General features: G+C 41.7%; 2 protein-coding genes across 2 annotated transcripts; one reads left to right on the top strand and one right to left on the bottom strand.

Moving 5' to 3' along the window:
• Positions 1–17,267: 17,267 nt before the first annotated feature.
• LOC129367576 (urokinase plasminogen activator surface receptor-like) lies at positions 17,268–19,478 on the top strand. Its single transcript, XM_055042119.1, has 6 exons — positions 17,268–17,371; positions 17,692–17,849; positions 18,101–18,217; positions 18,292–18,438; positions 18,657–18,764; positions 18,879–19,478. The coding sequence occupies exons 2-6, from the start codon at positions 17,789–17,791 to the stop codon at positions 19,079–19,081; spliced, it is 636 nt and encodes a 211-aa protein (XP_054898094.1). The 5' UTR covers positions 17,268–17,371; positions 17,692–17,788; the 3' UTR covers positions 19,082–19,478.
• A 2,939-nt stretch (positions 19,479–22,417) lies between these two features.
• On the bottom strand, positions 22,418–27,402 carry LOC129367706 (uncharacterized). Its single transcript, XM_055042339.1, has 5 exons — positions 27,316–27,402; positions 23,407–23,694; positions 23,030–23,323; positions 22,727–22,765; positions 22,418–22,521 (listed from the first exon to the last, which is right to left on the bottom strand). Exons 1-5 carry the CDS (start codon positions 27,323–27,325, stop codon positions 22,418–22,420), a joined length of 735 nt encoding a protein of 244 aa, XP_054898314.1. The 5' UTR covers positions 27,326–27,402.
• Positions 27,403–27,420: the final 18 nt, after the last annotated feature.

Here is a 27,420-nt window from a genome sequence, read left to right on the forward strand (position 1 = left end):
GATTGTCTCAAGCCTCCTATGTAGCGGCCTGTGCCTTGAAGATAACTTTTTGGGATAAATTATTACAATTTTGTCTTAAAAATAGTTCTATTGAACCACACCGGTCCCACCACATTTTGGCGCTGTGAGCAGGATTCTGTTTTTTTAACAGTTTGAGGCTGAGACTTTTTCACTATTTTATTGTATGTTGTGCCATTGATGTTTGAGCAGTAATTTTTATTCTTTTGGTGTGCTAAGGACAAACAGCAGCGGTTCATTTTTTTTGAGCTGGTCATTTGTAGTCATGGAGGAAGAGCTACTTGAATTGAGGAACTTGGTTGCTCAATTGAAGGCTGACAATGAAAAGCTGCGTACAGAGCATTCACCTTCCACATCTAGCTCCAGTGCTGTGCCGTCTTCAGCCTCTGCACCCCCCACCGTCCAAGTAACAGACAGGTTAGTGTTTATCCCACGTGACCGGAAGTGTCCCATGTTTAGGGGGAAGATGGGGATTAGTGTGAGTGAATGGGTTGAGGAAGTACAGGCGTGTATGCGGGCTCGAAATTTGTCAGTAGCAGATCAGGCTTTCTTTTTGTATGACCATTTAGAAGGCGAGGCCAGGGATGAGATTAAATATCGGTCTAGTCAGGAAAGGGGTGATCCGGCAAAAATTATTTCTATCCTCAAGGAGCTTTATGGCTGCAATGAGTCGCATGTTGCATTACAGGAGGCCTTTTTCTCCAGAAAGCAATTAGAGGGGAAACGTTGCAAGAGTTCTCCTCGCATTGATGAGCCTCATGGAGAAAGTAAAAGCGCAGGCACCTAGGGATATGCCTAATGCTGAAGTTCTCTTGCGTGACCAGTTCATAGAATATGTCCTTGATGGTGCGCTCCGTCATGCGCTAAAACAGTATGTACGTCTGAAACCGGCAGCAACATTGCTTGATGTTAGAGGTGAGGCAATGAGTTGGGAATTAGAGGGTTTGCCAGCTAGTATGAGAGGCCGGAGTAATTCTCTGCCTTCAGCGCCCAGTTTTCAGTTTGCTGTCCATGGTGGGTCACCAGCTACTGCTAGCCCCACTCATGGTGAGGTCAAAGAGTTAAAAGAGCTTTTAAAACAGCAACAGGAGCAGCTTAATCGGCTTACTCAAAGCATTACCCTCCTCCAAACTGCCAAAGAGCACAGCCGCTCTCCACGTCGCCGTCCTATCATATGTCGACGGTGCCAACAGCCTGGACATCGCCAGGGAGTGTGGGGGGTCACAGGTTGCCTTCCATCAGCCATTTTTGCCAGGGCCACGTCAGGGGAGTCAGCCTTCGGAAAACTAGCGCCCACCGCGTTGCAGAGCCACAGCTCGGGTGGGGCTTCTATAGGCTCAACTAATGGTTTGTGTTCGGCAGATGCACCTACATTAATTGCTTCTTGCCCACATATTGAAGTGAACATGGCTGGAGTAAAGGTGCCTTGTCTGGTTGACACTGGTTCAATGGTGTCCACTATACAGAGAGTTTTTTTAATTCTTTGAGCCTTGGGGCGAAGAGCGTTTGAGAGCTTGTCACTGGTTACAGTTAAAAGCAGCCAACGGTCTCCCTATTCCTTACATTGGGTATTTGGAAGTATCTATTGAACTGTGTGGCAAGTTGATGCCCACTGTGGGGTGTTGGTGGTGAGAAATCCTCCTGATAGTGGTTCAGCTCCCGCTCCTGGCGTGTTGGGAATGAATGTCATAAATAGGTGTTACCAAGAGCTATTTGGACAGCATGGTCATGCCCTGTTTAATACTACTACTGTTGGGCATCTCCCAAGCCCTTGGTTAATGCCTTACAGAAATGTCATTCAGCAGAAATGCAGGAAATCTCTAAGCAGCCTAGTAAGGTTCGGGTGCGAGGAAGAAGGGCTTGCCGCATCCCAGGAGGTGTAATGAAGATTGTGCCTACCACTTGCTGTGAGAAATACTCAGGCTCCACTGTATTGTTTGAACCATTGGAATCTGGATTACCAGCTGGTTTGTTGGCATCTCCTGCTCTAGTTCAGGTTGTCCGGGGGACTGCTTATGTCCAAGTGGTAAATGTGGGCCACACAGATGTGTTGCTTTACCCCCGTACCACAGTGGGCACTTTAAATAGTGTTCATGTGGTGAGTCTCCCAGCGGGTGTAACCGAAGTTCCATTATTTGTAAATGTGTCTTCCCAAACAGCTGCTGCTCCTGCCTCAGATGGGATCGAGACAATCGATTTATCGTCTTTGTCTGCGGAGGAACAGGATCAGGTGCGAGCGCTGTTGGGTAAATACACTTCTGTGTTTGCCACTAATGATCAGGACTTGGGTTGCACCAACCTGATCAGCCATGACATTCCCCTTCTTGATGACATTCCGGTTCGACAGCGTTATCGTCGAATTCCCCCATCAGAGTATGAACTGGTGAAGGAGCACATAAATCAACTTTTGGCCGCTAATGTCATTAAAGAAAGCTCCAGCCCCTATGCATCGCCAATTGTGCTTGTTCGGAAAAAGGATGGCAGCATTAGGCTTTGTGTCGATTACCGTCAACTTAACATCAAGACACGGAAGGACGCTTTCCCACTCCCTCGCATTGAGGAGTCGCTTGATGCTTTAACAGGGGCTCGGTGGTTTTCCACTATGGACTTGGCCAGTGGTTATAATCAGGTTCCTGTCACGGCAAGTGATCGCCATAAAACCGCTTTCTGCACACCTTTTGGGCTTTTTGAATGGAATCGCATGCCTTTCGGCTTATGCAACGCCCCGAGTACTTTCCAACGTTTGATGCAGCGCATTTTTGGTGACCAGCAATGTCAATCCCTCTTGCTGTATTTAGATGATATTGTTGTGTTTTCATCCTCTGTACAGCAACATCTTGAGAGGCTGGATGTGGTGTTGGGACGGCTTCAGAAGGAGGGCCTTAAAGCTAAGCTGAGTAAATGCCACTTCTTCCAGCAGGAGGTGCACTACCTGGGCCATGTAATTTCTGACCAGGGAGTAGCTACTGATCCTGCTAAAATTGAGGTGGTAGCAAATTGGCCTGTGCCCACCACGGCCACTGAGTTGCGTTCCTTTTTGGGGTACGCTAGCTACTACCGGAGATTTGTAGAAGGTTTTGCTAAGATTGCTGCCCCCTTGCATCGTAGAGCAGCAGAGTTGACTGGTAAAGGGTCTAAAAAGAAGGCTGCCCAGAGTATTGTTGGAGACTGGACTGAGGAGTGCCAGCAGAGCTTTGAGGCCCTTAAGGCTAAGCTCACTTCTACTCCAGTCCTTGCTTATGCAGATTTTTCCCTCCCTTTCATTCTAGAGGTGGACGCAAGTCACAGTGGGTTGGGAGCAGTCTTGTCGCAAGAACAAGAGGGGAAGGTAAGACCCATTGCTTTTGCTAGCCGTGGCTTAAGACCTGGCGAGCGAAATATGTCCAATTACAGCTCAATGAAATTGGAGCTGTTGGGCCTGAAATGGGCAATGACAGAAAAATTTAGAGATTACCTTTTGGGCCACAGGTGTATTGTCTATACAGACAATAATCCTTTGAGCCATTTGGATTCAGGAAAGCTTGGAGCAGTGGAGCAGCGCTGGGCAGCCCAGCTTGCTTCCTTTGACTTTGAGTTGAAGTATAGGCCTGCTAAGTCTAATCAAAATGCTGATGCTTTGTCTCGCTGGCCTTGGCTGGCTCCCTCAGAAGTGACTACTTTGGTTTTAGGTACTCTTGTTCCTCAGCCCTTACAGCAAGCTGTGCAGAGTGAGCAGGAACAAATCATCCAATCCTCTATAACTGTCTTTCCCTCTATTGCCCCTGATGATTTCCGTGTCCTCCAGCAGGCTGATCCAGTCCTTCAAGAGGTTCTTTCCTTCTGGCAGAGAAAAGAGCGGCCAAATCGTACTGAGCGGCAAGGGCTTTCACAATCTGCTCTTGCATTGCTCAGCCAGTGGGATCGCCTGACTGAGATAGATGGTTTAATGCATCGGCGGGTTTCCGCTCAGATGGCGGTGGGACAGTACACCAACTTCTCCTGCCAAAGGCCCTGACCAAGGAATCCTGACTAGGGTCCATCAGGAGCATGGGCACCAGGGGGTGGAACGGACCTTAGCTTTGCTACGGTCTCGCTGCTATTGGCCAGGTATGTCAAAGAGGTAGCAGACTGGTGTAAAACCTGTGAGCGGTGCCAGGTTGCCAAGGATAGTCAGCCACCTGCCCGTGGCTACCTGGGCCATTTGCTTGCATCAAAACCTAATGAAATTTTAGCAATTGATTTTACTTTGTTAGAGCCAACTTCATCTGGGCTAGAAATGTACTGGTAATGACTGACGTTTTTTCTAAGTATACCTTGGCTGTCCCAACTAGGGATCAGCGTGCATCTACTGTGGCATGGGTCCTGGTCACTGAATGGTTTGCAAAATTTGGAGTACCAGCGCGCATCCATTCGGACCAGGGCCGTAATTTTGAAAGCACTTTGATTCAGCAGCTTTGCAGTCTGTACGGTTTATTAAATCTCGTACCACGCCTTATCACCCAGCTGGTAACGGGCAATGTGAACGTTTCAATAGGACGCTTCACAATCTGTTGAGGACGTTGCCCATGTCCCGGAAACGAGACTGGACTGCTTGCTTGCCCCAGTTGCTTTATGCATATAACACCACCCCTCACCAATCAACTGGTGAGTCACCATTTTTCCTAATATTTGGTCAAGAACCGCGTCTTCCAGTTGACTTCTTGTTAGGAAGAGTTCAAGACCCAGTTGCGGGAACTGTTCATGAGTGGGTCAAAGAACATCAGACCCGCTTGGAAATAGCATTTGAGGGCGCGAGAGAAAAACTGAGGTCTTCTGCAGGACGTAGAAAAGCGAATCATGACAAAACATTACAGAAGCCCCTATTAAGGAGGGCCAGCTTGTGTTAATCCGAAATTTGGGGAGTAAAGGTCGTCAGAAAACTCAGGATTTGTGGAGTTCAGTAAAGCATATAGTTATTCAAGTCCCAAGAGAAGATGGTGTAGTGTACTCAGTGGCACCATTTCATGACCAGACCAGCGTCAGAAGGGTACATCGCTCTTTGCTGAAAGTTCTGATTGGTGCTGATGCACCTATTCCAGTTCCTGTTGAGGTAGCATCTCCTGAACATCATTCCATTTCAGATGGTGAGCTGTCTTTGAGGGTGATTTGTTCTTGAGGCCATGGCCTCAGGAGCAGGTGACATCTGCCCCACCTGCAGTTGTGGTTTCTGGTGCTGTTCCTAGGGCTCCTGAACCTGCTGTGGCTCCTGCTGGTGTGACCATAAATCAACCCACCTCAGTACCAGTTGTACCAGCAGCAGAGCCTGGTCCTAGTGATGCGTCTGTGCGTAAATCAGCACGATCAACTGCTGGCCAGCATCATAATCCCCATCATCTTCCTAGGCCAGCAGTAAGGGAAACTCCTTCATCCAGTAATATGTCTGCTGTATTTCGACCTTGGTGTTAAGATTAGATCATCGTCGGGGCGCCGATGCAGTTTGGGGGGGTGGAATGTGGCAGTATGCCCTGTGGGCTTTGAACACACCGCACAAATGCTGGCATTTAATTGGTTGTGGCGCTGTTTGTATATGAAGGGCCACCCTCACCTGGTCAACATGCGTTTCCGGTTTAGACCTCTGTTTGCTGTGCAGCGCCAGTAGCACACTCAGGTGTGCACGTTGATCGCTCCTTCTTCTGGTGGCCTGTGTAAATTGCCTGATCCTCCTCCCAGCCAGAGGCACTACACATAGAGCTTGTGACGCTGCTGTTTGTCCTTGGCCGGCTGTTTGCCTGTTGCCCTGTGGTTCCTGGTTGATGTCAGCTGTTATTTTGGTTGTCCGTCGGCAGTCCATTTGTCGCTCTGGTTGCTGGCTCTCTGCCAGCCGTCGTGGTCAGCGTGAACCTGACTCCTGCCCTTTGTCCAGCTTGGCTGGTTCGGACTGGCGACCAGCTTGGACGGACTCTGCTGCCGCTCTTGAGTGGCGTCTGTGGCGTGGCATCCCAGGACAAATTCTTAATTGACAATTGCTGCTGATTGATTGTTGACTGAACGACAATTATGAAATGACTCATGTAATTTGAATGTCTTTTATCTTGACAGGAAAGGCCAGTTCGTGGTGTTGGTGGTGGACTTTCCGGGTGGTGGTACTCTTTTGATTTGCTGCACAATTTTCTTTAGTTTTGTTGTTTTGTTTGCTGTGTTTCTTTTATTTAGGTCACTACCCTGAACTGCACTGCCACCCTTGACTTGAGCCGTCACTGTTATTTATTTAATGTGAGTGGTTTTCACTTGGTGTATTTTATTGATTAGCATGAACTGATGTAATAAATAAAATTATTGAAATTAGTGAGATTGTCTCAAGCCTCCTATGTAGCGGCCTGTGTGCCTTGAAGATAACTTTTTGGGGATAAATTATTACAATTTTGTCTTAAAAATAGTTCTATTGAACCACACCGGTCCCACCACATTAAGTTGAAATTACAAAACTCATTATGTAAATTGGAAGTTACTTATAGAAAAACGTTACATTAACTAATCGAGAAATAACTTTTAACAGTGTACAGCAACAACTCTAAGTCTAATGAGAAATCAAACACAGCAGATCTTAGGAAACAAAGAATTTCTATTATTAATAGAAGGAGCAGAATCTGTTTTAAAAAGCTGAATAATGTGGACGCCGCTCCGGTGGGTCTGGACACGCCGTGTGCGCGGTATCGCCTCCTGTGCGCTGCAGCAGTCCTGCGCGGCTCCTGCCGTTTGACATAGAAGGAGTTGCTTGGTAATGTGACACTTTATGATAAAAAGTATCCAATAAAACATCCTAGAACTATTGAAACATTGCGAAAATAAAACTGATTAATTCCACATTACTTTTTGCCAACTTGAAGACCTATTCAAAAGAAAATGAATGTATAGACTAAAAAAAAAAAAAAAAATCCCTTCTCACCCACCGCGGGTGGTTCTTATCCTCTGAGCTCGGGTCCTCTACCAGAGGCCAGTGTATATTATATATATAGGTATAAATAAGTATTGTCTTCAAGTAACTCAATTACACAGTAATATCTTATGTTTCATGTCAACAGCTATAGTGCCCCAGAACGTTTTCTGAAGACAAACCCTGCACATGCCATGCAATGTTGCAGTTTCTCACATTCTGTGTGTAGGTTGGAAGGTCTGTAAAATAGTATAGTCGTATCTTTGGCAGATGATGAATTGCTGCATATTTGTTGGCTCTGTGTTGATGATACAAATATTCCACCTCACAGCATCCCAAATGTTCTTTAAAGGATTGAGATTTACTGACTTGGAGTGTTACGGGCACAAAGGCCATCAAAGAAGAATGAGTGGATACAACACCAGTAACCATTTGAAGCACTTTAGAGGCCTTTATTTTTAAAACACGAGTCAAGAGTATGTGGGCACCATCCCAGACATGTAGACAGAAGCCCAGGCATGTTGGCATATACCTGGGAACCACTGAACTGACATGTGCACGCCTCCTTCTGGCCCTCTATCATGTGCAGTTCTCCTTCAAACATGGACCCATTGGCCCCTTCAGGTGTAGGCAACTGCTCTAAGGTGTGGACCTCCTTCAAGTGTGGGTGAGTGGCTCCTCTCCATGCCTGTGCGTCTGTCTCAAATCTCCACTTGTCTCACACTGCTCACTCGTTGGCCATGTGGAACAGAAGCCCTTGGGCCAAATAGACCAAAGTCCCCATGTGACTTTAGGACCCTCACATTCTGGTACCTTAATGGAAGCACAATTAGCAGTCACAGGAGGGCATTGGAGTACAGTGAATTCATTGTCATTTTTATCAGTGAAGAAGATTACTGACTTTTTATAGGGAGAAACTTCCGTCAAAACCGTACTTGGGATAACTGTCTGTGTCCTAGAAATACCTGATTCCTTTGGTAGCCCTTCATTGAAAACCTTGAATCGCTCTTAGTCTGATCCCTCTCCAATGGCAGCCTGCCCTGGGTAGCCTCACTATTGGCTGAACCCCAAGACAAAATCTCCATCTGGGTCATGGGGATACTCAAACCCCTCCACCACGTTAAGGTGGCGATTCTGCGGAGGGGTCACCAGCAGATCGCGATGGATGTTTAATCCAAGGGATCCCCCATCCTAAGCAAGCACAAGGCAACAGTGGAGAGGAAAACTCCCTTTAAAAGGAAGAAACCTCCAGCAGAACCAGGCTCAGGATGAGCAGCCATCTGCCGAGGCTGGCTGGCTTCAAGAGGGCAAAAATAAAAAACACACAAACACAAAACTGTCAACAAACCTTCTGAAAGAAAGACAGATTCAATTACAATATTAGTTTACAATACACATGTTACAAAAGGTAGATCTGGGAAAGTCTATACAATAGATATTGACAGAAATAGTCTGAACCTGTAGCAGTAAACTACCTCTCACTGGAATCAGTCCCAAAAGAATAACATGAAACAAAAGTTAAACTTCAATATCTGTGAAAGAACTTAAAGAATTGTGTTAGTGCATCATTATCTACAAAATCATGTTGCTGTATTCCCATATCCTGGACAGACAATCTTTCAATTTGATTAAGAGTATAAGTTTGTGTTTGAATGTGTTAATGTTATCAGAAAGTTTATGTCGTTATGTTGTCAACCATGCAGCACATATTCACAGCTGAGGAGATTTTGGGCAGACCAATTAACCGAACAGTCAAGTTTTTATTGTGGGAGGAAGCCGGAGCACCCAGAGAGAACCCACAAATCCTACTTTTATTATTTCTGTGGGAGGAAGCCAGAGCTTCCAGAGAGAACCCACACGTGCCAATTTTAAAATATCTGTGGGAGGAAGCCGGAGCACCCAGAGAGAACCCACAAATCCTACTTTTATTATTTCTGTGGGAGGAAGCTGGAGCTTCCATAGAGAACCCACACGTGCCAATTTTAAAATGTCTGAGGGAGGAAGCCGGAGCACCCGGAGAAAACCCACAAATCCCACGTTTATTATTTCTGTGGGAGGAAGCTGGAGCTTCCATAGAGAACCCACACGTGCCAATTTTAAAATGTCTGAGGGAGGAAGCCGGAGCACCCGGAGAAAACCCACAAATCCCACTTTTATTACGTCTGAACCTCTTTCTGAAAGGTAACAGTGCTACTAACTGTGCCATTGTGCTACTTATGGTTGACTGAGGACTTTTTGTGAGGAATTAAAATTAATTGTGTAAACATATACAAAAGAGATATATCAAAGGGTAAAAAAATAGTTTTCTCCATATCTCATCCATCTCTCTTTGTTCTCCTCGTCATTTTGCAATTTCTCCATGCACTCTAAAGTTATAGAGGCAGGTGTAGTCCGGATGACCCCAGTTGCTGTTCACCTTTAGAGTCACATGACGGAAGGAACCAACTTTATCGGCCTGTAAGGCAAGAGAGATATAAATTAGGGAGGTTAGATTGATAATCCATAGTTGCAAATAGATGATAGAAACAAAGGAGGTCTGTCTGATGGAAGCCTAGTTCAACTTTCCTTGCTGTAAATACATTTTGCATAGTTTATCTCAAGATAGCGAGGTAATTATACTGATATCTTGCTAACCAGAAAACAAAATGTTCTGTAGTAACACTGGGATTTTGTTGTTATACAGAAACGAAAATTATTGTTTTGTGAAAGTGTTGTGACTTTTTTACATTTTTATTTATTTGTTAAGTACAATTTGCATTTTAAGTGACTTCCTTACAATTGTATGTTGAGCATGATTTACGTGATGATTATAATTAATTTAAATTAACATGACTGTAAATAATTACAAAAGCTAAAGTGAAATATATTTAAGTGCGAGACATGATTTATTTGAATAGAGGAAGTCTTTTATTTTGAAGAATGCTAAACCGGATGTGGTTCTGTATTTCGTCACTGTCTTGCTTCTGTTGATTTTGGTTGCTAGGTTACAAACAGCTGTGATCAGCTGTCACTGTTTTCTCCTCAATAAAAACTGAACAGAAATGTTCAGTAAAAGAAATCCGAGTCTCCGTGTTGATTGAAGAATCTCCCACATCTTAATAATGAGAGGTTGACTTTTTGTATTTTGTTACCGTGATGTAATAAAAGTCTCAATGAGATTTATGCCAAGACAACAATATTTTCCTCCTTAATAGATGGCCAAATAAATCTACAGTTTTTTCCATTTGTTCAAGTTAAACACTTTGTATCTCTGTGTTTTGGAATAGTTATGGTTCAATAACAAAGCTTAATGAGGCTGCATTACATTTAGGCACTATTTCTAGACAACTTAACTAATTGATTAATTTTTAAATGCTTTTTATCAGTTACCACTACTCTGAAAGTGCAAGATTAACATACATTTTTATGGTTTAAGTAGAGTTTTTCATTGAAGCCTTTTGAATGAAACAATAATACGGTACTTTATTCAAAGTATGTTTTTAAATTGAATGCTAGTAATACCCAGTGAAGAACCTTATGATTGTATGTTAGAATATATGATCATCATTTCAATATATCAATATTTATAACAGGGTAGGTCAGTCTGGTCTTCTGAGAGAACTGTATTTGGTTAATAAAACATTAATTTGACATATTTACAGGAAGTTTGAAGGTCTGTATTTGGTCTCCATCTTCATCGTATTGGAAAGTTCCCAAATGAGTTTCCTCATCTTCTAAATTCTTCTTTCCCTGAGACAAAATTAGATAAAAATCCAGTTCATTATCTTGTTCTTTCAAGATATGTGAAAGTTAGTCGGTGTATCAGAAAACATATCACATCCTGAGATAAACAGAAAATTCATTAGTGCAGACAGAAAGTTTGCATGGTTTAGAATGAGATCAAGCAATGTCATATGGAATCAATGCTATCACATTTTGAATGTATACTTAATATATACTATACATGGCTATATCTATATTACACTTTTGACACTCATTTTATTTGACTTACATATACAGAAAATTCTTTGGGAGCACTGGAGACAGAGGACGTTGGGGACACAGTCTTAGCAATGTGACCCAGGGACACATGTCTGATGGTGGCTGGGTGTGAAAGTGAGACGCCCAAACGTCCCTGGAAACCTGGAAAGGCCCAGCATTTTCCAGGTTGCAGACGATTTTTTCCCTGAAAACAGAGAACAAAATTTAAGTGGGGTACCAAGACTAAGAGAAAAGTAAATCATAAAGCCTAATAATATATCAATAAGAAACACCACTTTTATTTTTTTAATGATCTGATCATCATTCAAACCTTAATAACAATGACTGGGCCAATAGGAGGTCTCTTGAACAATTTCCCTAACGTTCCAACTTCTTTATTGATGTCATAAGCCTCTGAGGTCATCTTGTGTAAAATATTTGCTCCTGTACACAAAACACAAAAACAGAAATAATGTGAGTTAGAAAATTTTAATACTGAAAATTTGAAATCTAGTTGATGATCTTATTTGTAATGGCTTGCCTTGAGACTCCAGAGCAAAGTTGGGCCACAGGTCTGCTTGTGGCAGAAGGTAGTCAACCTTCTGCTCCAAGAGCTCCAGGTTGGAGAGATGTCTTTGATCCTTGCGTCCAAAGATCGTAACCTGTGCACAACATAAAAATTAACAGCTTGTTCTCATGTTTGTTGATGATAATTAAATCAGTGTTAAGATTAGGAAGAGAAAGCCTACCCTGTCTGTTAGAGTTGTGAGAGACAACTCTGAAGATCGTGAGTGGAAGGAAATAATACAGCAAATACATCCTGATGAACATGAGCAGAAGACAACAGTGAGAAAAAATTTAAAAATACAGACTTTCTGTAATACTTCCAAATTGACTGTTTGTAGGAGAGTATTTACCAAAAGTGACGAAGATGAGAAAGACAAAGACTGATATATCAAAACCACCCTGCAACAGAGTCATCATCATCTGTCTTTCTCTGTCAATCACATTGTCACCAGAATAATGTGACCTCTGTCTAAATGTGATTGCAGGGTGGTTTTCAGGACGACCTGTTAAGCGCCTCCTTATGGCCCTAGATGAAAAATATACAAGTGAGTTAAAATGTACACTGATCAGCAGATGACTGCATAAAACATATGACTTAATGAAAATTGCTGATTTAATCTACCTGATTGGCGTCTCCCTGTATGAAATAACAGGTTGTCCATCCATATCATAATATCCGTTGTTTCTCAAACGTTCACTTCTTCTTAGCATGACTGTAAAAAACCAAAGACATGCAAAAGTGGTACATTTTGGTACAAAGCATGTCCAAAATGTACCAACACAACTCTGCACACTTCCTTCAAAATACTAGCACAAAATGTCATTTTTTTCTGTGCTTCACTAATTTCTAAATAAATACTTACTCGAAAAACTGAAGCTCAGTTCAATTTCTTGAATTTTTTGAAGTAATCTATCCGACGTCTAACTCTTCAAATGGATGAATTCCTGTAGGAACTCGGCTCTTATTGACAAAAGTTCCAAAAGCGCCTGATGACAAGTCAGCTTATGTGACATCAGAATGCTCCACAGAACCTGCCCACAATTCATTTCTGCCTCTTTTAAATTCATTTAAAGCATTTAAAAAATTAAGGTACGAAAAAATAAATTCTGCTGTTAAATTGGTCAATAAAATCACTGCTCTAAACAAAATCAAGAAATGTTTACTTCCCTACTGGCATTTACATGCCTCAAAAACTATTGCACAGTTTTTTAGACATGTTTGATAAAAACATTTCCATTATTACTGCAGAGCGCTTTCTCTACACCGACACACTGGATTGTACATTTCCTGTTATATATTTACAGTTCAATATGCACGTTATGTACATTTTGACAAAGTTGTGCTACTTAGTTGCACATTATTAAAAAGTTTCTGCTATTCTTGGTATTGTTAGTTCTGTTTTCATATGCACTTAAAAGTATATATATATAAAAATTAAAATTCCCTTCTCACCCACCGCGGGTGGTTCTTATCCTCTGAGCTCGGGTCCTCTACCAGAGGCCTGGGAGCTTGAGGGTCCTGCAGTATCTTGGCTGTGCCAAGGACTGCACATTTCTGGACTGAGATGTCTGATGTTGTTCCTGGGATCTGTTGTAGCCACTGCTCCAGTTTGGGGTTACTGCCCCGAGGGCCCCGATGACCACAGGCACCACTGTGGTCTTCACCTTCCAGGCCCTCTCCAGTTCTTCCCTGAGGCCCTGGTATTTCTCCAGTTTCTCGTGCTCCTTTTTCCTGATGTTGCAATCACTTGGTATTGCTACATCTACCACAACGGCTTTCCTCTGTTGTTTATCCACTACGACAATGTCTGGTTGGTTCACCATTACCATTCTGTCTGTCTGGATCTGGAAGTCCCACAGGATCTTAGCTCTGGCGTTCTCCACCACCTTTGGGGGTTTTTCCCACTTTGATCTCGGGGTTTCTAGTCCATATTCTGCACAGATGTTTCTGTACACTATGCCTGCCACTTGGTTATGTCGTTCCATGTACGCTTTCCCTGCCAGTATCTTGCACTCTGCTGTTATGTGCTGGACTGTCTCAGGGGCCTCCTTGCACAACCTACACCTTGGGTCTTGTCTGGTGTGGTAGATCTGGGCCTCTATTGCTCTGGTGTTTAGGGCCTGTTCCTGGCCCTAAACACCAGATGTGTAGGTTTTCAATGAAGGGCTACCAAAGGAATCAGGTATTTCTAGGACACAGACAGTTATCCCAAGTACGGTTTTGACGGAAGTTTCTCCCTATAAAAAGTCAGTAATCTTCTTCACTGATAAAAATGACAATGAATTCACTGTACTCCAATGCCCTCCTGTGACTGCTAATTGTGCTTCCATTAAGGTACCAGAATGTGAGGGTCCTAAAGTCACATGGGGACTTTGGTCTATTTGGCCCAAGGGCTTCTGTTCCACATGGCCAACGAGTGAGCAGTGTGAGACAAGTGGAGATTTGAGACAGACGCACAGGCATGGAGAGGAGCCACTCACCCAAACTTGAAGGAGGTCCACACCTTAGAGCAGTTGCCTACACCTGAAGGGGCCAATGGGTCCATATTTGAAGGAGAACTGCACACGACAGAGGGCCAGAAGGAGGCGTGCACATGTCAGTTCAGTGGTTCCCAGGTATATGCCAACATGCCTGGGCTTCTGTCTACATGTCTGGGATGGTGCCCACATACTCTTGATTTGTGTTTTAAAAATAAAGGCCTCTAAAGTGCTTCAAATGGTTACTGGTGTTGTATCCACTCATTCTTCTTTGATGGCCTTTGTGCCCGTAACACTCCAAGTCAGTAAATCCCAATCCTTTAAAGAACATTTGGGATGCTGTGAGGTGGAATATTTGTATCATCAACACGGAGCCAACAAATATGCAGCAATTCATCATCTGCCAAAGATACGACTATACTATTTTACAGACCTTCCAACCTACACACAACAGAATGTGAGAAACTGCAACATTGCATGGCATGTGCAGGGTTTGTCTTCAGAAAACGTTCTAAGACTAGGGTTGGGGCACCATAGCTGTTGACAGGAAACATAAGATATTACTGTGTAATTGAGTTACTTGAAGACAATACTTAAACCCAAAACTATAGAATCCAAAAAAAAAAAAAATACAATTAAAAAAAATGTCAGTGATTTGCAATTCTGTTAAATCCAAATTAAGTCATCATGTCGTCGATCCAAGAGCACAATATAATGCTGATCACATTTAGAACTGGCCTGAAGATACAAAGCTGGCATGTTTACTTAGTAAGAGTTCAAAGAACAATATTTATAATTAGACTGTTTTGTTACCTCAACCACAAACTGGTGCTGTCAGTTAAATCTTTGAGTTTTAGCTCTGTTTGTTCACAAACACATCTTAGTAAACTACGATTTTAAGTGACTCTTCGGCCAATTAAACTGGGGATGGAGAGGGCAGTTTGGAGGGAGTGTCACATGACACAATTTTCCATTTCCTGCCATCATTTTCCTCTTATGACAATCTTAGAACGTTCTGACCTACTCTGTGTTGTGTTGGGACAACTCCGACATAAAATCAGGGATAGTCAACATTGTCTTGGCCCTTTTATCGTAGCCAGTCACTGGGAATGAGAACGCAGCCTGTTGACTGTTACAGGTAGCCAATCAGAAAGTGTGGTGTCGTAAGCACAGAGTAAATGTTTTACTCATTTCAGCAGTCATCCACTAAGATGTTTCAGCATTTATTAAAAACGGAGCAAATGCCTGTAAAATATTTCACATTTAAATAACATTGACCCATTTAATTATTTCAAAATAACAACATTTAGTATCAAAAGGGCAATGAACGCAAAATGTCATCTTTTTTGTTTTTATTCATAAGCTTTTTTTGTTTTTTTACTAAGCAACAAAAACAGTAAAGAAATATTAAGGATATCGTTAATTATCAAATTTTGTTTGGTTTTTGTTACCCATGTTTAGGTTTATTATGAATGAGCTGAAGTGAAGCAGAATAAAGTTGTCAAATGAATTATGAATTGTTTCACCAATGGAGTTTATTTGAGGTCATCACCTTGGAGGCCTAGCCCTTCAATGCCTGACTTTCTTCTCCTACATTCACAGCAAAAGATGAGTGTGGATCTGTCTGTTACAGTCTGAAGAGGCCAACATGCAAAAACATGTTGCCCTCTTTACTTGCTGCTTTCAGGCTTTTCAGCAAAGCGGTATAATAAACTTTTGTGCATTGCAGCTGAAGCACTTTTTCCCATTTGTAATGGGAAAATAGTTATTCTATTTAAAATACAGACAGAATTATGTCAAATCTCTGCTCAAAAAATGTTATGTTATCCCAAAACATATGCACATTAAAGCTAACAGTACTACATAGCTTTTTTTCATTCCTACAAGTCTGTGTGTAGGAACAGACTCATAGGAGTTTCCTATGAGTGGATCTCATAGGAGTCCACTGACTCCTACGAGGTAAAGTATTACAATTTTTATAGTGCTGTCATGATTTAGAAAAAAAAAACATCTTGGTGTAAATTGCCAGGTGTTTGGGTGTTGCAGAGCTTTGTAGTGCAGACCTTTGCACAGATCTTACAATTCCAAATTTGACTGATCTCTCAAGACACTGTATAGGTATAAGGTAGTCTTTGGGCTTGATGTTAACAATTTTCCTACTACCTTTAATCTCATAACATATATTCAAATGAGGCAGAGAAGGACCAACAAAAATTGCAGTAAGAAAACATTTATAGTTCTACGAAGGACATTCTGTTGTTTTCGCAGCTCAAGTTTCAACATGATTTAGTGCACATTTATAGCATTTCAGCATGCCAGGGTGAGGAACCATGCAATTTCAAACCAGGACAAGATTGTCTGATTCACTACATTAACATGTTTGGATCTGCACATAGAATTTTCTGTGGATAGATGTATGCAAAAACATGTTGGCCTCTTGTTATTTTCAGGCAGCAGTTTCCATTTCCTTCACAAAACGGTGCTAATGAAACTGTTGTTTGCAAGTGAGGCACTTTTTTGCCATTTGTAATGGACTTGTAGTCTAAGAGTTATCATTTTTATGCATTTTCTGTCAACCAATTTGTATTTTTTTTTTTTTACATTGACTTTTTCTCAAAAAGTAATATGCTCAATGAAGCTAGCAGCACTGGAAATTAATACTTTTACCATGTTTTAGGGTGATAAAGCTGAGTTGGCAAGAGGTTTCATTTTCTTTGTGTGTGCATGTGTGTTCCAGTGTGTAAAGCTGTTAATAAGTAACATTAAGGTGTTGATCATTTTTGTTTTGGGTCTAGCTGGTCTCATGGTAAAGTGTAAGCATTTAAAAAACGTGTTCACTTGTTGCATGTGGTGTGAACACTTTATGGTGGATGCTGACTGTGAGCAACCCTGCCGTATAGTTTAGTGGGGTTCTCTGTAGTCACAAACCCACAAGACTAACAGAAGAAGAACTGCACAGAATTGAACATATAAGTGAAAACAATAATGTAGTCAGTATCACATTTTGACATTTTAAGCATAATCTATTCATATAATTATAGGTGTCCATAGTAAAGTGGTCCAAAATGGTCCATCCAAGGCATGGCTGTCCTTCTACCAACAAACAGGCTAAAAGAGTAGTTCTGAAAAACATAAAGCATATGGTAACCCAGCATGGCTGCAATAATCTATAATTCAACAATGGGTGAAAATGAGTTATGTGTGCTCCACAAATCTGGAAGGATGTCATTTTTAAAAGAAAATAAATTCTGTTCCCAGATTGCCACAAGTCCAGGCTACACCACAAAAATGGGGCGTGGCATGCTTTAAATCACTGCATCTAATCAGTTGCGTTGCTCAAAGTGAAGTAAGACTTGGATGCAGCTGCTCAACCATGGAAACCCATTTTATGAAGCTGTCTGCAGACACAACCTGAAAGAACGTGACGTTTGGAGTTCAGCAGTTGTTCTGCTCTAGGTTGGTAATCCTTGTTTGTGGATTACTCCTTTCTAATCCTATGAACTGATAGATTGGGATCATGAGCAGATCTCTCCCAGAGACAATGTTTCTCATTTTCAGGTTGATATTGGTTTTATTCATGGTACCTGAACTGGAACAGTATAAATTTTTTTTCAGATACTTGATTTTGTTTTGTACAGTCTTTATTTGTTCTATTTCATTTTCACAAAACTTTGATTATTAAGTTTTAACTGTAAAAGTGTGGTTGACATTTTTTCTCTTGCTGCCTTTCTCTTTCTCTCCCGCTCTCTGTCTCTCTTCCACACCCATATGCACAGGAGAAATGGGAGTGGTCTGAGGCCAAGTGGCCAGCCCTACTCAGGAGAACCACATATGAAATGAACAGAGGAGATTCAAGCTTACTCAGTCAGGAAGATGTCTCTTCACAAATTGCACTTTGTTGTACTGTTTGCCGGCATTTGGCTTCTTCCGAAAGGCAAGTTTTTTAACCTGTGTTATTTGCATTGATATGTTTAATTTTATCAGACTTACATCAATTGTGTTGTAATTTTTTTATTTTAATTGTTTCTGAGTATTTGACCTAAAAGCCTAGAAACATTGTTGGAGTAGTTTTTCTTTTTACATTTCTACATTATGTCTACTGTGTTTTTGAGAAAGGATTAAAACCAAAGATTAAAAAAAAAGAAATCTTTTAGACATATTAACACTTACCGATTCTATTACCAGCCAACACCCTGGAATGTTACAAGTGTGTACCGGAAACATCTGGAGGCTGCAATACCAAAGTGCAATGCCCCTCACAGGATAATCAATGTGCAGCAGTGAAAATAATAAGATACACAGGTATTTTTCTGCAATCTCAATTTGATTTGTGTCACCTTGTCTGCAAGAGTTCCAATTTCTACTTTTAATTATAGGTGGTTCTGCAGACAATGAGACCAAATCTAAACAGTGCTTTCAACCTGGAGATTGTGTTGGAGGCTCAGTCAGCTTTGGATCTCAGAAAACTGTTATTGTGAGCGAGTGCTGCACCACATCTCAGTGCAACACCAAAGATCCCTCTGGTAATTTGAACCATTTTAAAGTTGTATTTTGTAACCATGCAGCGGTTTCATCACTCATGTGTTCAGCACCTACTGCTATTCTACTGAAAGCATCTACACTATAATAACAGATTCTTGTCCATGAAAAATAAGTTAATCCAAAATTCTATAAACAAGTTGACCTTTAAGTTGGGAGTCCATGCTGCAAAGATCTCTGCATGCTTTTTCTTGTATTTCAGGGCCTAAGTTCAATCCAAATGGTAAAAAGTGCTACAGCTGTGAAGGTCAACAGTGCGTTAGAACTGAAAACTGTAAGAATGATGAGGAATATTGCATCAAATCAACAAGTGAGACTTCTGCTTCCTTTTCTAAGTTCAAAGCTTCATCTTCTTATGAATATTGTAAGGTTCTAAGATGAAACATGTGGCCCACATTAATGCCTCTGTTTTTCACTCTCACAGTCAACACAGGAGGGACAAGTCAAACCTTGAAGGGTTGTGCTTCCAAGACGATGTGCCCAGAATACGCATCAGAGTTTTTTAAACCTTTTATCTTACAAGGAAGCAGCTGCTGCCAGGGAGACTACTGCAACAGCGCCAGCGGTGCAAGTGCTGGCCTGCTGCTGTTGTTTGTGTCGCTGATGTTTCTGGTCTTGTTATCTTAGAAGATCCACAAACATACATCAACACAAAGCTGTCTATTGCAAGTTATTTTCAATATTTCTGTTGTGGAATAAATCTCAATCTGTTTGTCTTTTTTTCATACGTTGAAAAGTGGATTGTCATTATCTAAAATAATACAACTTTAAGAGTAAAAGCAGAAATTAAATGAACAAACATTCCTCTTTCAGTTGCCTAATAAAGAATTTATTTTCATCTGTAATATTCAAAATTTTTTGAGCTATTAAAATGAGAAAAAACATACAATGTGATATTATTCATGTTATTTAAAAGGGAACACACACACATACACATATATATCATAATCCATCTTGTGTGACACTCCTTTATCCACATGAAGAGAATACTCTGCCATGTATTCTCTTCATGGCAGAGATTAGAGAAATGAGGCATTAGTGGTTCATTACTGTTTATTTCTTCCTGAAATGAAAAGTAAAAGTCTACAATTGAAATGAAAAGCAGAAGTGAGAATAACATGATTATGAATGTGAACTATAAACTGAAACTTGGCAGCAGAAGAAGAGCAAGCGCATCCAAATCGATCCTCAGACTGTTTACTCAAATGTTGCCGTACAGGTTAACATCCTGTAAAGAAAAAATATTTAATTGGTTCATTATTGCTTAATAAACTTTATGCTTGTATTGTACTCTATGAACCGTACAGGAAATATGTTCTTGTAAAACCAAAGGCTTTTGACGAATATTATTAAAAATGTTGAAGTTTGATCTAATAAGAGATCATCGTTTCATAAACAATAAAAGCTCAGAGATTAAGAGTTTAGACTGGAAAGTTGATCATCAGGGAAAATAGTTTATTTTTAATGTGTATCAAGAAAAATTGACTGAAACATCCTCACAACAGCTGTAAATGGTAAAATTCAATGAACAATGCAACTGACCTCTGGTGGGGGCGGCGCAGGTCGTCTTTGGTTACTGGATGAGCGAAACAAGATAATTAATAAAGAACCACAATAATCGCAGCAGTCTTTTGAAGCCTGAAATATAGAGTTGTTCTCCTCACTTCTTTGGTGATGGATAATACTGCTTGTTGACTTTTTTCTGACAAACGACCACTTCTGCATCATTTCTAGGAGCAAAAACATATTTCACAATATCACATTTTCAGCATTTCTGCTCATTATAAAATATTTTTGAAACCACGGCTGAAAACTTACAAATAACTGACTCTGAGGTCAGTCGAGTTGTTTGGGCGTCTGCAACAATTATACACGTTGTTCTTAGTCTACTTTTAATTTTTTAATCACTTAATGTCTGATATTCTTGTTTGTAATAAACATAAAATTATTACCTTGAAAATCTATTCCAGAAAGAGTTTCTGTAAAAGAAACATTCAAGTAGTAGCAACTTTAACATTGACAATGAGGAGATTTAACAACAGAAAATGTTCCTACCTGGTGATCTGCCAGCCGACTTGACTGTCCTCTGATTGTCTGAAAATAATAGTGTTGCAAACATCAGAACTGAGGATTAAAAGGGCAGAATTTGCCTTTTGTTGATCTTACCGAGAAAACCTTCTCCAAACTGAATTCCTGCACAGAAACATTTGTTAATTTTTAGTATGTGTTCAACTGCAATTTCAAAAAAAGCTTTTTGGTTGTGCACCTTTTTTCTGGCCTTGGAGGTTTCTCTCTATCTCCCTCAAAGTAAGTCCTATAGGTATTAAAATGGTTTTGGATTTACTATTTGCTTGTGCAAAAACAAAAAGAAACTGAGTAAAACGTTTAATTCAATTCATCTGGTTAATCTACCCCAAAGAGATCTTTGGTGTATGGGGGATGTTTACATCCCTGTGGAAGAACACGGATGTAAATATCAGTGACACAGTGTTACATTTGAGAGTGAATATGAGTGTAAAGTAGAGCTGTATAAATTTCTAATTCCAAGCATGTAAGATCATTAATATCTATAATATTTGAATCAAGATGTTTAGATTGAGAGGCAAGACATCTCTCTTAATTTTGTCCATGAACAGCAAATTGGATTTAAAACAACCCTTACCTTACCTTACATGACCTTACCTTACCTTACCTTACCCTACCTTACCTTACCTTACCTTACCTTACCTTACCTTACCTTACCTTACCTTACCTTACCTTACCCTACCTTACCTTACCTTACCTTACCTTACCTTACCTTACCTTACCTTACCTTACCTTGCCTTGCCTTGCCTTACCTTACCCCTAACTCTTGCCTTACCTTACCCTAAGAACTCATATCAAAACAGAGAGCAAAAGTGCTAAATTAGCACAGCACTTAAACAAAAGTTCTTGGAGGTAAAATTCTTGCCTTTTCTCTGGTCTTGGCGGAGGCGTCAGAGGGCCATCGGTGTGCTTTCTGGTGATGAGAAAATTGTAATTTCTTTAGGTCAACTTCAGTTACTCTAATTGGCCTCATTTTTGAAGGCAAAAAGATACACGCAATACACGCAAAAGCATATATTAGTCGATTTTGAGAGGTTTACTCACCTTTTCCTGTAGAAGAATATGCCAAGCAGCACAGCAAAGAGGATCAGCACTAAGATGACAACAGGAATAACCACAGGGATAGCTTTCTGCATCTGGTACACTGTAGTTCCTGGAGATGAAGATATAAAATAATCATAATGAGAAAATCTCTCAGTTCCCTGTGTCCAATGCTTTGATAAGAAAAATGATTTGTTGAGTCTAACCCTCTACAATTAATTTGAAAGTCCTGGTTTCATTCTTTCCACGCCAGAAGATGGCGGTACAGTTCAGGTTTCTCTGTCCATCTCCTCCAGCAACCACAAACGTGATGGTGGACGTCGTCTTCCAGACACCTCGTGACATCTCAGTGTCTGAAACCTCGTTGTTGACGTAAGGACACTCCATGAAAACTTTGGAGGATGTGATGAGCATGAGTGACTGACAGAACAGGAGACATTTACAGTTGAACCAGCATTCACTTGAGCTGGAACTAAACTCATCACTGGTTTCTCTGGAGAAGCTGAGGATTAAAGACAAAGACGTTTGCTATTGCTCAGATTGGAAGAAAATGTATCACAAACAGCATGCGAATGATGTAAAACATTAGTAAGGATTCTTGACCTTTCATGACGATAAAAACGCAGCTGTTGTTAAATCTGTATTTTTTTGTTCCTTTCTCTCCATAGAAACAGAAAGGGCCGGTGTCAAAGGGTTTTATGTCGTCAATCTCCAAAGAGCAGTCTCCTTCATCCAGGTTTCCCAGAATTTTGGTCCGATCCTTGAAGTTGTCCAAAACATCACTGCGGGCATTGTGGTACACCAGACCCCCAGTTTTTTTGTACCAGATGCCACGAGTCAGGGCTGATCCTCGTCATCCTGGAAACTGCAGGGGATGACCACACAGGACCGAGTCAAGGCATTGAATCTGCCAGGGACGTCAGCAGCCAGGACGCGGAAAGCTGTTGGGGGGCGAGAAGACCAGTTAAACTTAGAAAGGTGCTGTCAGAAAATACAGGACATTTAATACAAAAGACATGAAAATTATACAGATACACAAAACTGATAGCATTAAATCTGAAATAATGAACAATAAGAGAAAAATAGGCAGGAAATCAGTGTCTTATGCAAGTTGTCTGGTGTAAGGAAAAAGAAAGGTGAGCTCACTATCTTTCTCGTTCAGTTCTTCTTCAACCGGTACATATTCTGTAAAAATGAATAAATAAATGAATTTATTTTTGATTAGTAGCTAAGCAATAAACCCAAGTGAAAGCTATAAGTTTAACTGGATTAAAGAAAGCAGTCATTGTTTACTGGTCAACATTTTGAAACTGTAAATCTTCCAAGGCGTCTGGTGTCTCAAGTATTGCTCTGCAGATTTAAACACTGAAACTTTTAACTTCAATTCTGAGTTCTAATTTTAATTTGAACTATAGTGGTAAACAATGTGTGTTAGATGTAAAAACTCACTTTTTATCTGAAGAAGTGAGGAGTTTGATGTTTCTCCAGTCAGAAAATGTGCAATGCAGGTCAAAGGTTTTCCATTGTCTTCAAGGGAACCAATAAACGTAAGATTGGACTCAGTGGTATACGTATTACTGGATATTTTTTTGAGCTTTTGTAAATGCAGCATGTCTGAAAAGTTCCACTCAATTGTTGGTGTATTTGTCTTGCATTTGTAGGACACAGAACAAATTACACTCTTTGCCACTCCTTCTGTTAGCTCTCCTGGAGGTTCAACCATTTTGATTGTTTCAAATGGACCTAAGTAAAAATGAAACTTTACTTGTGAAGAAAAACTTAAAAATCTCATCAATTTAAACCACAACATGTATATTTATACTCACATTCAACATGCAGGAGGAGCTCACTTTTGGCACTTTGTCCACCAGGATATCTCACAGTGCACTCCACCTTCTTGTGGTCTTCTTCTACATTCCAAGTTCGTTCTATTGTTCTTTCCCAAATGCCGTCTGACAACAAGGAGTCAATGGTGCGGTCTGTTCCAGGAATGCCATTCAGAGACAGGGCAGGAGGAGCAGAAGAACATGTATATTTCACTTTACAGGTAACCCTGCTTTGAGCTCCCACCTTAGGAACATCAATGATGCTCATTTGGGGTTCTTGTGCATGGTCTATAAAGATAAAATAGAAATATGTTAATCTATGATGATTCCAACTAAAATGTAGATATTTAAAATACTGGTGAAAGAGTGAAAGGAAAAGTTTAACATACATTATTTTAACCTAAACAACTTTAACTAGACAGACAGAAACAAGTTTCTTGCTGCAATGGGAATAACTGCACAAGATATGAATATTTGTCAGATTTATTTTGCTTAATCAAGAAGTTGTTTTCCCAGACATGATTTTGTGCATTAAGTTGTTATGCTGCTCTTGAGAGTTGGTAAATAAAAGAAATGAGTGTGTCTGTTGTGAAATCAACCAACTGGACCTGAGATGAACAAAGAAGGATTTATATATATATATATATATATATATATATATATATATATATATATATATATATATATATATATATATATATATATACATATATGTGAAAATGTGGATCTGTTGGAATGCTACTACTCAAGTAACCCTAGTGAGAGAGGTTATATGCAAAGACTGGGGAAGGAATGGTTACTTCGACATCCCCAGTCAACACTAAGCGCTAAACAACTAGTAGCTCAGTGTTCCAACATCCGCAAACGGCAACTGCTATCACAACTTGAGATTGACGAGATACAACACAAATGCTACGGCAAAAGGGAGGAACCCGGATGTCAGGACTGTGAGGACTTAACTACAAGTCCCCACCCAGTGAGGGGATACACTGCCCCAATGAGCGAAACAGAGCTGAACGAGACAGCTGCTGACCTGAGAGAGAGAATCATGACCCGAATGACAACCAGACCTCCTCGGCGCCAATTACAACGGCTGAGTGAAGTACCATCTGAAAGTCTCATTGAGAATGTCAATGCAGCATTGAGAACGATCCCTACCAACACCATAACAGAAACCAATGAGCTGATCTACAACTCAGCATCAGTGATCCTTGAAATACTTGGCTATAAGAGCAAGCATGAGACCCAATACCCACCATGGAAAAGACGGTTAGAGGCTAAAATCAAGGTAACAAGGAAGGAAGTGAGCCAACTGTCAGAGCTCCACAAGGCTACAATGAAAAGACCAGTCCCCAGAAAGTACAGGCAGATGCCCATACCTGAAGCACTTGAAACTGCCAAACAGAGGCTCCAAGCCTTGGCCAGCCGCCTAAAGAGATACACAAGGGAGAATGAATCCAGAAGGATTAACCGGCTCTTCTCCACTCAACCAGATAAGGTGTACTCTCAATGGCAGGGTAATAACAACAGAGCAGACCCACCAAGGCTGGAGACTGAACAATACTGGAAAGGCATATGGGAAAGGGAGGCGTCCCACAACAGCAATGCACAGTGGCTGATCTCTCCCCGAGAAGACCACAGCAACCTCCCTGAGCAAGCCCCGGTAACCATCACTGTGACAGATGTTCAAGAAAGACTTTCAGGCATGAAAAATTGGACAGCACCAGGGCCTGACATGATCCATGCCTACTGGCTAAAGAAACTCCCTGCTCTCCATGAGCGACTGGCAGCCCAAATGAACCAGCTGCTACAAAGTGGGACTCACCCTGAATGGTTAACTGAAGGGCGGACAATCCTAATCCAGAAGGATCCATCAAAGGGTCCAGTCCCACCCAACTACCGACCAATAACCTGCCTCTCCACAACCTGGAAGCTCATGTCAGGCATCATAGCGGCCAAGATAAGCAAACACATGGATAAACACATGAGCACGGCACAGAAGGGTATCGGTGTAAACAGCAGAGGAGCCAAACACCAACTCCTCATAGACCGCACAGTTGCCCGAGACTGCAAAACCCGACACACCAACCTGTGCATGGCTTGGATCGATTACAAGAAAGCCTATGACTCAATGCCGCATACTTGGATCATTGAATGCCTAGAGATGTATAACATCAACAGGATTCTGAGAGCCTTCATTGCAAACTCAATGAAGCTGTGGAAAACCACCCTTGAAGCCAACTGCAAACCACTTGCACAAGTGTCCATCAAATGTGGCATATACCAAGGAGATGCTCTGTCCCCGCTACTGTTCTGCATAGGCCTGAACCCCCTCAGCCAAATTATCAACAAGACTGGCTACGGATACCGACTCAAAATGGGCCAACATCAGTCACCTCCTCTACATGGATGACATCAAGCTGTATGCCAAGAGTGAGCGAGACATCGACTCACTGATCCACACACCAGGATCTACAGCACTGACATTGGGATGTCATTCGGACTAGAGAAGTGTGGTCGGCTGATCACAAAGAGGGGGAAGGTGATCCGCACAGAAGGAGTCTCACTCCCACAAGGAACAATAGCAGACATAGAGGACAGCTACAAGTACCTAGGTATACCACAAGCAAATGGCAACCTCGATGAGGCCACAAGGAAAGGAGCCACAGGTAAATACCTCCAATGAATAAGGCAAGTCCTGAGAAGCCAGCTCAATGGCAAGAACAAAATCCGTGCGATAAACAGCTATGCCCTGCCAGTAATCAGATACCCTGCTGGAATAATTAGCTGGCCAAAGGAGGAGATAAAAGCCACAGATATTAAGACTAGAAAGCTACTAACCATGCATGGAGGGTTCCATCCCAAATCCAGCACCCTGAGACTGTACACGAGCCGCAAGGACGGAGGCAGAGGACTAGTGAGTGTGAGAACCACTGTCCAGGACGAAACAACTAAGATCCATAAATACATCAGGGACAAAGCCTCAACAGACAATGTGCTCAGTGAATGTCTCAGACAACAGGGAACGGAGGTTGAGGTGCCAGAGATACCATCATGGGAGGACAAGCCCCTACATGGGATGTACCACCAGCAAATAACCCAAGTGGCTGATATCAGTAAATCCTACCAATGGCTGGAAAAAGCTGGACTCAAGGACAGCACAGAGGCCCTCATCCTGGCCGCCCAGGAACAGGCCCTAAACACCAGAGCAATAGAGGCCCAGATCTACCACACCCAGACAAGACCCAAGGTGTAGGTTGTGCAAGGAGGCCCCTGAGACAGTCCAGCACATCACAGCAGGGTGCAAGATACTGGCAGGGAAAGCGTACATGGAGCGACATAACCAAGTGGCAGGCATAGTGTACAGAAACATCTGTGCAGAATATGGACTGGAAACCCCGAGATCAAAGTGGGAAACACCCCCAAAGGTGGTGGAGAACGCCAGAGCTAAGATCCTGTGGGACTTCCAGATCCAGACAGACAAATGGTAATGGCGAACCAACCAGACATTGTCGTAGTGGATAAACATCAGAGGAAAGCCGTTGTGGTAGATGTAGCAATACCAAGTGATTGCAACATCAGGAAAAAGGAGCACGAGAAACTGGAGAAATACCAGGGCCTCAGGGAAGAACTGGAGAGGGCCTGGAAGGTGAAGACCACAGTGGTGCCTGTGGTCATCGGGGCCCTCGGGGCAGTAACCCCCAAACTGGAGCAGTGGCTACAACAGATCCCAGGAACAACATCAGACATCTCAGTCCAGAAATGTGTAGTTCTTGGCACAGCCAAGATACTGCGCAGAACCCTCAAGCTCCCAGGCCTCTGGTAGAGGACCCGAGCTCAGAGGATAAGAACCACCCGCGGTGGGTGAGAAGGGAAATTTATTATGTGTGTGTGTGTGTGTGTTCTTACCTGAAACCATAATTTTGGTGCTTCTATCCAAAATGAATGTCCCTGTGAGTGGTAGGAGGTAATCGGGTTGATATCAACCCATGGATAGAGTTTATCCTCATTGTG

Source organism: Poeciliopsis prolifica, unplaced genomic scaffold, assembly GCF_027474105.1.
Source record: "Poeciliopsis prolifica strain line A6 unplaced genomic scaffold, Auburn_PproV2 SCAFFOLD017, whole genome shotgun sequence".
Lineage (NCBI taxonomy): Eukaryota > Metazoa > Chordata > Actinopteri > Cyprinodontiformes > Poeciliidae > Poeciliopsis > Poeciliopsis prolifica.